The following is an 11,136-nucleotide window of genomic DNA, read 5'->3' on the forward strand; positions in this document are numbered from 1 at the left end:
TGAATGTATTGAAAACCGATTGTATCATATGTCGCACTTATTGCACACTTGTCAGTAATACCGCTCTTTGTAATTTGTTGCAGTGCTGTTATTGAGGCGTCATCTGTAAGTATGGAAGCACATTGCTTTTTTTCTATGCCACTGATGTGCAGAAAGGTGACAAAATTGCATATAATGGAGTCATATTGAACATTAAGATTTCCCCCAGTGGTTTCATTTTAAATGATGACATTTCCAGAAGTTTTTCACAGCCACTTATATGAAAGTACAAACAACTTTCTTCACTCAGGCTTTCTTGTTTAGTTAAAGAACGGAAGGTCCTTCCTCTCTATGTGGCTAAAAGCAAACATAGTCATCTCTTCTATTTAGAGCATTACTTATATCACATTTAATAAGATGAACAATCAATAAACAATCAGCAGCACCACTTGTTCATCACAGACCATAAAGAAATGAGGACAAATTATAGTAACTCTGTCTCGTGTTAATGTGTTCTTCTTGTCTCGGTGCTTAGTGTTTGTCTTCAGGTTACTTCCTGTTTTTTACTTTGAAGGTTTGTTTCCTTTCATGTCTTGTGTTAGTTATCATGGTTTTCTTTTTAACTTTTTGTCACAGTATCTGTTTCGTTTCCAGCCCTGTGATAGTCTTTGCTATGGTTATTTTTTAGTTTGTGGACTGTATTTTGGACCATTCACTGTTCTGTCTGACCTTATATTTACTGTTTATTTCTACCATATCCATTGCAGCGCTCATTTTTCTAACATACCACATATCCCAGCTAGTATTAGGTAAGATGTACATCCCGGAGGGGTCAGTGGTCCATAACAGGGGTAAAGACATCTGTTCATACTGGCATCTACACCTCAGTCAGTATTAACTGTGGAAGGAAGAAACTTAACAACAGGAAATCAAAGAAACAGACACAGGGAGGACATGCAAAATCCAAACAGACAGGCCCCAGCCAACCAGGAGGTTATCTCTGCTGCAATATAACATCTGTTACTAAATAACAGATAAAATCTGCCTTCTGATGCTTTCTGTCTGGTTTATTCTAATGTCTGCAAAATTTTATTCTCATGAACTAAACCACTGAAGCATCCAATTTTATCATTTTTTCTTCATGCTGCTAATAAAATGGTTACTAAAAGTGAAATGGAAAGTGTGAGTGGTAGATTCCTTCTGAGTCAGACACTAACACATGAAAGACGAAAATTATTACATTATTACTGAAAGCATGCTGTGAGCAAATCACAGTGGACATATGGGGTATCGATTACTGCCTCAGTCTAATTGTGCATTTGTCTGTGCATGGTTAGTGTGTTTGGGGATGGGGATTTGTGGAGACAGAGGGAGACAGAGGGAGGGACAGAGGAGACATTTTCCTCCCACTCATTTGTGTCAAGAAAGGGGGAGGTCCAATTTGTGTCATAAACCAACAAAACTAAGCATGCAAGGAAGGCGATAAACACAGGCAGGACTGAGAGATGATACAAGCAGGGTGAAAATTAGGATCTTATTTCTTTATTTGAACCAGAAGGGAGAGCTGTATTGTGAAAGATTTACCATCAAGTTTCCAAGAAGGCACCTGTTGGGGAGAAGAGTTGCACTTTTCTCTCAGAGTCATTGCTACCTGGGTCACACTGACGAGCAGCAATGGGCTTCGTTTTGTGGGGGTTCTTGACTGATTTCTTCACCTACGAGACCACCAAATCCGTGGTGGTAAAGAGCTGGTCTGTGGGTATCATCAACCGTATTGTACAGCTGCTCATCATCACCTATTTTGTCGGGTCAGTGATCTGTAGTTTTCTTTTGAGTTTTTTTCAGAGTGTAATAATGTGTGTAATCATGGGTGTAAATTGAGTTTTCCTTAGCTAAATTACAAAATATTTCTTTCACTGATCCGTGTCATGCAGCTGGGTCTTCATCCATGAGAAAGCTTATCAGTCAAGCGACACCAACATTGAGTCCTCCGTGATGACCAAAGTCAAAGGCTTTGGTTATCTACAAAACCAAAACCAAAATGAGAACTATCAGAATCGTGTGATGGACGTGGCTGATTACGTGTCGCCCCCTCAGGTGAGTGACGTGATGATAACATGACATATTTAAACTTTGTAGTTTTCTATGAGTTATTAACAATGTTGGCAGTTAAGATGCTGCAGTTGAAAGTGTTTTTAAAATAACTTTTATGATGAGCAAGCTTTCTTCCCAGTCTCATATGTGTAGTAATAAATAAACACAAAGCATATCATAAGCATTCAGTTGTTGTTTTAGGGTTCAGGCGTGTTCTGCATCATCACCAAACTCATCGTCACTGAAAATCAGTTCCAAGGACGATGTACAGAGGTGAGTACACATTCAAACGCATGCTTTTGTCACGTTTTACTATTTTACCATTAATTTTCAGTCGATTTTAAGGCTTGCTGGTTTTATTGTAACCACTTATGTCTTCTTATTCCTAGGCAGCATAAAATACGTCAAAAATATTGCATATTTTGAACAAGGAAACCAAATTGCAGATTTTTTGTCAACATATCAGGATCAATATTATTGCAAACTGATATTCCAGCAGATATCTGCCTGGCATTTATACTTACGGGGTGTTTTTGGTCTCCAGAGAATCAACAGGAAGTCTTCAGCTAATTCACTGAAAGCCCTACAGCAAAAACATGGTCATATATATCAGTAAAGATTTATGACTATATTTATTTTTTCTGACAAATCTAATTAAAGTTTTAGTCTCTTTTGCACTGACATCAAATTACATTCTACTCCTACCTGTGAGTGGCGGTAGGATGCAGTAATGAGCTGAAGGGCAGAGGACACACCTTGAGCCATTAACTCCTTCTCAGTGTTGTGTTGGCAGTATGGTCCATCCATCCATTTTTCTTAGGCAGAGTATAACCTGGAGAAGTCATCAGTTTGTCACAGTAGTGTGTCAGTGCGCCCCAGGGCAGCTGTGGCTACAATGTAGCTTGCCATCACCAGTGTGTGAATGTGTGTGTGAATGGGTGAATGACTGAATGTAATGTGAAGCGCTTTGGTAGTAAAGCGCTATACAAATGCAAGCCATTTACCATTTTGTAATGAGACGGTGTGTGTGACCAGGTAGGAGGGCCTTGCCTCCGGATGGCAGGCAGAGACTCGATTCTCAAGGCAATGCTAAAACTGTATATAGAATGGGAAGAACGGGAGTCTTTCAATCTATTCTGGAATTTGTTACATTTATTCATTTGGTATGGAAACAGCTTCATGTTAGTATAAGATGAATGCAATTAGTAATATCTCTGATATGTATTCTTTAATGTTTCTAACGTAAACAGGCAGATCTGTAGGCTCTTAAACGCAGCCTTTTATCTGTCAGTGGCAGACAGGATGATTAAAAACTGACCTCACAGTGCATTAATAGCAGCTGGTAATACTGCAACATTTTTCAAGTTATATTTGGACTGATATATCGGGTTATATTTAGACTGATATATAGCGACCGTGGCTCAGGGGGTTGGGAAGCGCATCTATAACCGGAAGGTCGCTGGTTTGATCCCCGGGCTCTCTGTCCTGGTTGTTGTGTCCTTGGGCAACACCTACTGGTGTTGGCCAGAGGGGCCGATGGCGCGATATGGCAGCCTCGCTTCTGTCAGTCTGCCCCAGGGCAGCTGTGGCTGCAACCGTAGCTTGCCTCCACCAGTGAGTGAATGAATAGTGGCATTGTAAAGCGCTATATAAATCCAATCCGTTATTATTATCTTAGAGATGTGATTTTCAGTTTTATTTTTCAGTAGTAAAAGCACCAGAGCAGTCGTCCATGTGTTCCTGTTCATCCACTGTTACATTTCTATATGTTTCTTATTTTGTCTAGCATGCATTCAGTTTCTGTGTTTATGTTGTTTTTAGACTGAGAAGAAATGTTCTTCCGATGAAGACTGCCAGAAGCATGTTGGCAGCAACCTTTACAACGGTGAGTCAGATTTATTTTAAACAGAAACTTTCAACAGAAACAGAAACGTGCTGATGTCAAGTCTGTGGTGTTGTAACTTTGCTTATCTTTAAATCAGATTTGTGGCATTGGCTGGTAAGTAAATACTAGATGAAAAAATAATCATGAAAAAATCTTTTAACCCAAAAATTGAATTAATAAAATAAGGCATGGTGCTAAAAACTGAGGAAATGAATTACGCTATTTAACAAAAAAAAACAAAACAGGGTTTCTTTGTTCTTTTAACCGGGACAAAAATATTTTTAAAGTAGAAGTGAAGTTTAAAAAGAATCATAGATTTATTTTATCTACCTTTGAGACATAAGGCAGAATGTAGCACTTAATACCCAGGAACAAACCTTCTTAAAAATAATATCAATATAAATAATATCTTCAAAATAATGTGCAAAGATGTTTGTGATATTATTGTATCGTCAAATAATCTTTAATTGAATATAAGAATATATTTATAGTAGAATGAGCCAGCCTTTGTTAAACTTGTAGATTTATTAATGGAATCTTTATACCACCTGATATTGTTTAAACCCAATGTAGTAAATGGTGAAAATTGAAATGTGTTCCTATGTTTTGCAGGTTTAATATTATAATATTGAAACATATTGGTAACAGAAAGTCAGACAATGCTCATTGTTAAATATTTCAGTCTTTACAACCAGGTGCCATGTCCTTTAGCATATTTTAGAAGAATATCAACTGCACAGAGTATGAACCTAAATCAAAAAGCAGGGTAAATATTTATAGTTTTATATTGTTTACAAACAATTTGCAGTAAACGTTATCCAAAACTCTCTGGCCCTGTCTGACAAAGTAATTCACCCCTAAGCCTAATAAGTGGTTGTGGCAGCAAGAATTGCACTCAAGTGTTTGCAATAATTGGTAATGAGTCCTTGTCCTTGTGGACTGGAGGAATTTTGGCCCACTCTTATTTGCTGATTGAGGATGAATGGTCATCTCAAGTCCAGACTTAGGCCACAGTGACTAGGCCACTCTAAAACCTTCATTTTGTTCATTTTTTAAGCCATTCAGAGGACATCGGTGGACTTGCTGTTATTTTTTGGATCATTGTCCTGTTGCATGACCCAAGTGAGCTTGAGCTTCAGGGCATGGACTGATGGCTGGACATTCTTCTTCAGGATTTTCTTTCAGAGAGCCGAATTCATTACTCCATCAATTATGGCAAGTCTACCAAAGCAGCCCCAGACAATCACGCTACCACCACCGTGTTTGACTATTAGTATGATGAACTTTCTATTAAATTTTGTGTTAGTTTTGCACTAGATGTTAAAGTTTTGTCTCACAGAATATTTGATTAAAAGTCTCGAGGCTCATCGTGATGTTTCTCTGCAAATCTGAGATGAGCCTTTGTGATCGTCTGCTCACTGTTACTCTTCCATGGATGCCATTTTTGCCCAGTCTCTTTCTTATTGCTGAATCATGAACTCTGACCTTAAATGAGGCAAGTGAGACCTGCAGTTCTTTGGTTGATGTTCTTTGTGAGTCGTCGATGCGATTGGAGTAATTTCGGTCAACCAGCCATTTCCGGCAAAGGTTCACCGCTTGTCCAAATTTTCTCTGTCTGTGGATAAAGGCTCTTCCACGTCGAAAGCCTTAGAAATTGTTTTGTAGCCCTTTACAAACAGATGGTTGTCAAGTTTCTTCAGATCGTGGCATGTTGTTTGGCTTCTTGAAATGTTTTGACCTAGCCCACTTTGTCAGACAGGTTCTATCTAAGTAAATTCTTGATTCAGTAGGTCTGGTCAGTAATCAGGCCTGGATGTAATGAAACTTAACTCAGATTTCCAAAACATTAATAATTTAAGTGGGACAATTACTTTTTCACACATCATTTTTTTCCCTTAATAAATGAAATTATTATTTTCAATCTGCAATTTGTATGTGCTTGGGTTATCACTGTCTGACATAAAAATGTGTTTGATGATCTGAAATGTGTGTGGCAAATGTACAAAAACACTTGGGGTAAATACTACTTCACAGCACTGTATAACTGATCATTATTATGGCTAACAGTATCTCCATTCAGTTACCTGAGCACAATGTTTCCTTCCTCTTCTTTCTTACACACCAGGTGTAATAACAGGTGCTTGCCTTAAAAACTCCAATGAGTCCCATGGCATGTGTGAGATGGAAGGATGGTGTCCAGCTGAAAATGATGCCATCAAAATGTAAGAGTGCACGCACATCCCACACAAATACATTTCACTCACTGAAAGTGTCATCTTTGTCCCCTTGTCTCTGTGTTTATCTCCCACAGTGAACCAATGGATGTGAACACCTTCACTATTTTCATCAAAAACAGTATTCGTTTCCCTCTTTTTAATGTCACCAGGTAAACCCCACAAACCTTAACCGAAGCAGCTAAAAAACATCAATATATTATGAGTGTCTTTTAAAAAAAACATAAAATCATTTTCCTTACTCAGAGGGAACTTTCCACCCACAATGACAGCCAATGAAATCAAGAAATGTAAATACCATCCAGAGGACAACCCCCTTTGCCCCATCTTTCGTGTGGGGGATGTGCTGAACTACACCGGTCAGAATATAACCGAACTGTTAAGCAAGGTAAGCATGAGTGTACAAGGTCGTATGAAGGTCTTGTCACTGTTAGGATGTTTCAAGTTACAGACAGCGGTCTTGTCCTTCCTATGCAAAGCTTCTGAAGTGCCTCAATCATCATTAAGTGCACAAGATAACACTTAGCTCAAAAAGCCAGATATTTTTGGAAGTATTTCACATTAATTCTCTCTGACCTAAAGTCAATCCAATTCCATACACTTCAATACCAGCCTTAGCTTTGACACATATTTACGTCAAAGCCAAAGCTGGTATTACATATTTAAGTGCTGAACCTCAAGGGGTGTCTCTCTTTTCCCAATCCTTCTGTCTCAGGGTGGAGAAATAGGAATAAACATTCAGTGGGAATGTAACCTGGACTTAAACATTGAAAAATGTATTCCCAAGTACTCCTTCACACGACTCGATGCTCCATTTGCCAAGAATGCTGTGTCCAAAGGATACAACTTCAGGTAGTGATAATGATTCTTCCTCTTCAAGTTTACTTCTTTTTTTAAAAAATCAGTCTTTAGTTACTCTTTTCTCTTCTTTGAATACAGATATGCAAAATATTTCAAAACAGAGAATGGGACTGAATTTCGGACTCTTCATAAGGCTTTTGCGATCCGTTTTGATGTCATGGTCACTGGCAAAGTGAGTTGTCTTCAAACTTAATATTAGACAAAGTGTGATAACAACTGGCTAAAACAAAGAATTTCCATGTGTCATTTTATGTAATTTATTTTCAGAAAATGTGACATTTATTAATTAAAAAAACACTGAAACATGACAAAATCAAGAAACTTTGCAGAAGTCTCAATTTAACATGAACTAAAATCATTTTGTTGAGCTGAGCATTGTGGGAAACCTACTACCACCACGTTAGCTTATTGTAGCACAGAGCTAGCTTAGCTTAGACTCTAGACTTAGCCTATTGCATAGGCTGTTTTTCTAAACACAGCACAAACGTTTTGAAGCTTCCAAATTTCCAGTAATTGCATAAGCAAATATACTCACCAACAACTTTATCGGGTACATGCTTTTAACACCAGGCTCAACACCCTTTTCGTTTTCATGGCATAGGAGATTTTGGTCCCTGTTGGTATGAGCATCGCACAGTTGCTGCAGATTTCCATGAGATTTGTATCATGGACCATCATGGACCATGATACAAATCTCCAATTCCACAACATCCTAAAGGTGCTGCGCTGAATTAAGATTTGTTGACTTTGAAGGCTGTTTGCGTACAGTGAGCTCAGTGTCATGTTCCAAAAACCAGTTTGAGATGATCTGAGCTTCATGACACAGAGTGTTTTCCTCCTGGAAGCAGTCACTAGACGATGGGTACATTGTGGTCATAAAGGGATGAAAATGGTCAGCAACAATATTCTGGTAGGCTGTGGCACAAACAATGCCCAGTTGGTACTAAAGGCGTGTGCCAAGAAAATATCTTTGCTACCATTACACCACCATCCATGCTTTCATGTTGTATATACCAAATTCTGACACTACCCTTCAAATGTTAGGGCAGATATCAAGATTCAAGAACAAACCAGGCGATGTTTTTCCAAGTTTCTATTGTCCAATTTTGGTGAGCCTGTGTGGGTTATAGCCTTGATTTCCCGTTCTTAGTTGGCATGAGTGACACCTAGTGTGGTCTTCTACTGCTGTAGGGTCAATGTGTTGCCCTACACATTGTTGCACAGTGAGTGAATGTTATCTATATTCCTTTGAAAATAGCTCAGCTGATGTTTCCAAGACTTCAGTCTTCAGACTAAACTGCTGGCACAGAGCGCGATCCGTCCTCTCTCACCAGAGCAGAAAATAAGCATACTAGCCAAGTGTAAAAATATGACTTTTAAATCCCGGACTGTAAATGTTTAGAAAATAAATCACCATCTTTAAATATACATTTCAGTTATAATAGTGTAGAAAATCATTAAGGAATAGTACTTTATTTTAAAATTAAACATTATGGAGAGAGCCTGTGTGTATGAAACTGCATTACATGCCATCTGTCAAGGTCTGCGGAGGCAGACCGTGCGGAACGGTGTGTGGTGGACCCAGGTGCGAACACAAACGAGGATGCAGGAGTGGGTTCCAACAAAAACGAGCCTTTTATTATGGCTGAAAAACTCATAGAAAAGAACAACAAAGTAACTGAGGGAAAACCTGAACATAGACTGGGAAACTATGACTCTAATGAGATTTAGACAGCAAAATGCAAACTATGGCTGGGATACTACGACAAGGGGTAGGGGAGATAACACAGACGACGCGACACAGGCTACATGAAACACAGAGACTAAATACACATGAGGGATGATCAGGGGAAGTGGATGCACACGGGGAACACAGGTGGCACTGATAATCATAACAAGACACGGCAGGAGTGAACATAACACTGATGGGAGATGGGCAAAGTAAAGCAGGACGTACACAAAGGTTCAAACAGGAGGAGGGAGAGCACGGGGAGAACGCAGACATAACGGGCTGGGGAAAACATAGAATAAAGCACAAAGGGAGACGAGGGCTCATAAATACATAGAGGGCACACAGGGGGGAAGAGCCATGAAGGGAAAACACTTAGGGAACAACACAACAGGGCAACTCAGAAAACATGGCCTAAATAAGGAACAAAATACAAAAATGCATGAAAACTAAGAATACTGGGCCCACATGGCCCAGGACCATGACACCATCTAAAGTGACTCCATCTATTTCAGGCAGGAAAGTTTAACACAATCCCAACTATGATCAACTTGGTAGCTGCCTTTACCTCGATTGGACTGGTATGAAATTCTTATCAACCTAATCTATTGTTCTCATGTTGCTCTCGGCTCTCATTGATCTTTTGTATCTGTCGTGGCAGGGCGCGGTTCTCTGTGACATCATCTTACTAAACTTCTTGAAAGGGGCAGAGCAGTACAAAGCCAAAAAGTTTGAAGAGGTATTGCTTTTCATGGCACAGCAACATGTTTGTCCAAAAACCTATCAGAACCTTATCACAGATTTTCCTTCTTGCTTTGTCCGTGCAGGTGTCAGAGGCTCAGATAGAAGCTTCCATAGCTCAGAGTCCAGGGAGCCAGCTGTCACTCAAATGCATGAAGAGCTCCTGTGACTCTGGAGCACTTTCTCTCAACACCTATGACCAACCTCTCTAACCGACAGCAGCAATGTGAAGACATGGGCTCCCCTTCCTCTTTTCCTTTCCACCTTATTATAAGAGGTATTCAGCTTTAGATCGGCAAGTATATAGAACAGGGTAAAGGAGGACGATGTTGTTGCCATCTCCATAAGAAGTAAGGGCTTGTAGCTCACAACAATAACTGTCAAACTAGAGCCTCTTTGTAATAGTAATAAAATCCATTTTTATTCCAAACATTTTGATTTAGCAACATGTTAACTATGATAATCGTCAAACTCATGTTTGTCAGCTGAAAGGTGGAGCCGATTAAATCCTCCTGACTCAAGCCAAATAGGAAAAAATATGTCTAATACTGAAACACTGTTGAGAATAAATTATTTGAATAAGACTTTGGAGTATCTTTCTTTGTTGTCATGTACGCACAAACACAGTCTGTTCTTTTGTCTGAAGTAAAAGTGTCCAAGTCTCTAAGTGGTGTAGAGACACAGCAAATCCTGGTGTGTGTGTGTGTATGTGTGTGTGTGTGTGTGTGTGTGTGTGTGTGTGTGTGTGTGTGTGTGATCTTAAGGTTTACAAATGGTCCACTATTAGTCCACATCTGGTGGATATTGCATACTCATGCAACAGTTACTGTGCAGATTAATGGACTATTATAGTGATTCTTATTCTCTCAATTTTTAGTCATTTTTTTGTTTATGCAATTGAAAAAAAGATTATTCTTCTGCTTTTCTGACAGATTTTCATCTCAGACAGTCCCTCTACTTCTCTCCGTCACATATTTTCATTTTCCCGTCATCCGTCTGTGCCCACCCACTCTTCACTACCAGGACACTAATAGATCGGCTAAAGAGCTTCTTAATGGTGCTTGCTGACAGTGATTTATGAGAAAGGATATCTGTCAGGGGAGGCCACAGAGGAAACAACAGCAGTTAGTGTGAAGCTTTGATGTACTAAAATGATAACACAAGTTAGTATAATGCATGTAATGGAAATCATAGAATATGATACAATACACCACGAAGCACTCTGTACATGAAAAATACACAAAATGATTCAGTGTATCCCATAATTTTAAGGACCTTCTCTCTCACACATCCATGGCCTTTTTAGAATTACCAAGTAGCCTAACATGCCAGGTCTTTGTACTGTGGGAGGAAGTTGGAGCAGAAACACAAGGGACACGGAGAACATCCAAACTCCACAGAAACGCCCCTGCCCACTGCACCAACCTGACACCTGTTGAATATAATTATTAGCATTGAATAATGTGAGTGGGATGAGATGAGATTTGGTGGGAGGTGTTTATTTGCTAGTCAGCTATAGAGAAAATGTGGGTGTTATCTCAACTTTTCCAGCATAGATGCACAAGCATGAGGTGTTTGTGCAGATTTGCTTTGTTGATTTTTCTCTAAACTTC

At 39.3% G+C, this 11,136-nt stretch overlaps 1 protein-coding gene across 1 annotated transcript; it reads left to right on the forward strand.

Moving 5' to 3' along the window:
* Positions 1 to 1,544: 1,544 nt before the first annotated feature.
* Positions 1,545 to 10,040, forward strand: p2rx3a (purinergic receptor P2X, ligand-gated ion channel, 3a). The gene is made up of 12 exons (XM_085466476.1): positions 1,545 to 1,787; positions 1,914 to 2,076; positions 2,275 to 2,346; positions 3,895 to 3,958; positions 6,084 to 6,180; positions 6,270 to 6,344; positions 6,439 to 6,580; positions 6,908 to 7,044; positions 7,132 to 7,225; positions 9,298 to 9,363; positions 9,444 to 9,521; positions 9,610 to 10,040. Exons 1-12 carry the CDS (start codon positions 1,654 to 1,656, stop codon positions 9,733 to 9,735), a joined length of 1,248 nt encoding a protein of 415 aa, XP_085322602.1. The 5' UTR covers positions 1,545 to 1,653; the 3' UTR covers positions 9,736 to 10,040.
* Positions 10,041 to 11,136: the final 1,096 nt, after the last annotated feature.

The sequence above is a fragment of the Copadichromis virginalis genome, linkage group LG2, assembly GCF_057382275.1.
Source record: "Copadichromis virginalis isolate Kocher_CV1m ecotype Utaka linkage group LG2, C_Virginalis_male_GT1.1, whole genome shotgun sequence".
NCBI classification, from domain to species: Eukaryota; Metazoa; Chordata; class Actinopteri; order Cichliformes; family Cichlidae; genus Copadichromis; species Copadichromis virginalis.

Coding starts and splice junctions, on each gene's coding strand:
- p2rx3a (XM_085466476.1), top strand. CDS start 1,654: ATGGGCTTCGTTTTGTGGGGGTTCTTGACTGATTTCTTCACCTACGAG. Junction 2,347..3,894: donor TCCAAGGACGATGTACAGAG/GTGAGTACACAT, acceptor TGTTGTTTTTAG/ACTGAGAAGAAATGTTCTTC. Junction 7,226..9,297: donor ATGTCATGGTCACTGGCAAA/GTGAGTTGTCTT, acceptor CATCTATTTCAG/GCAGGAAAGTTTAACACAAT.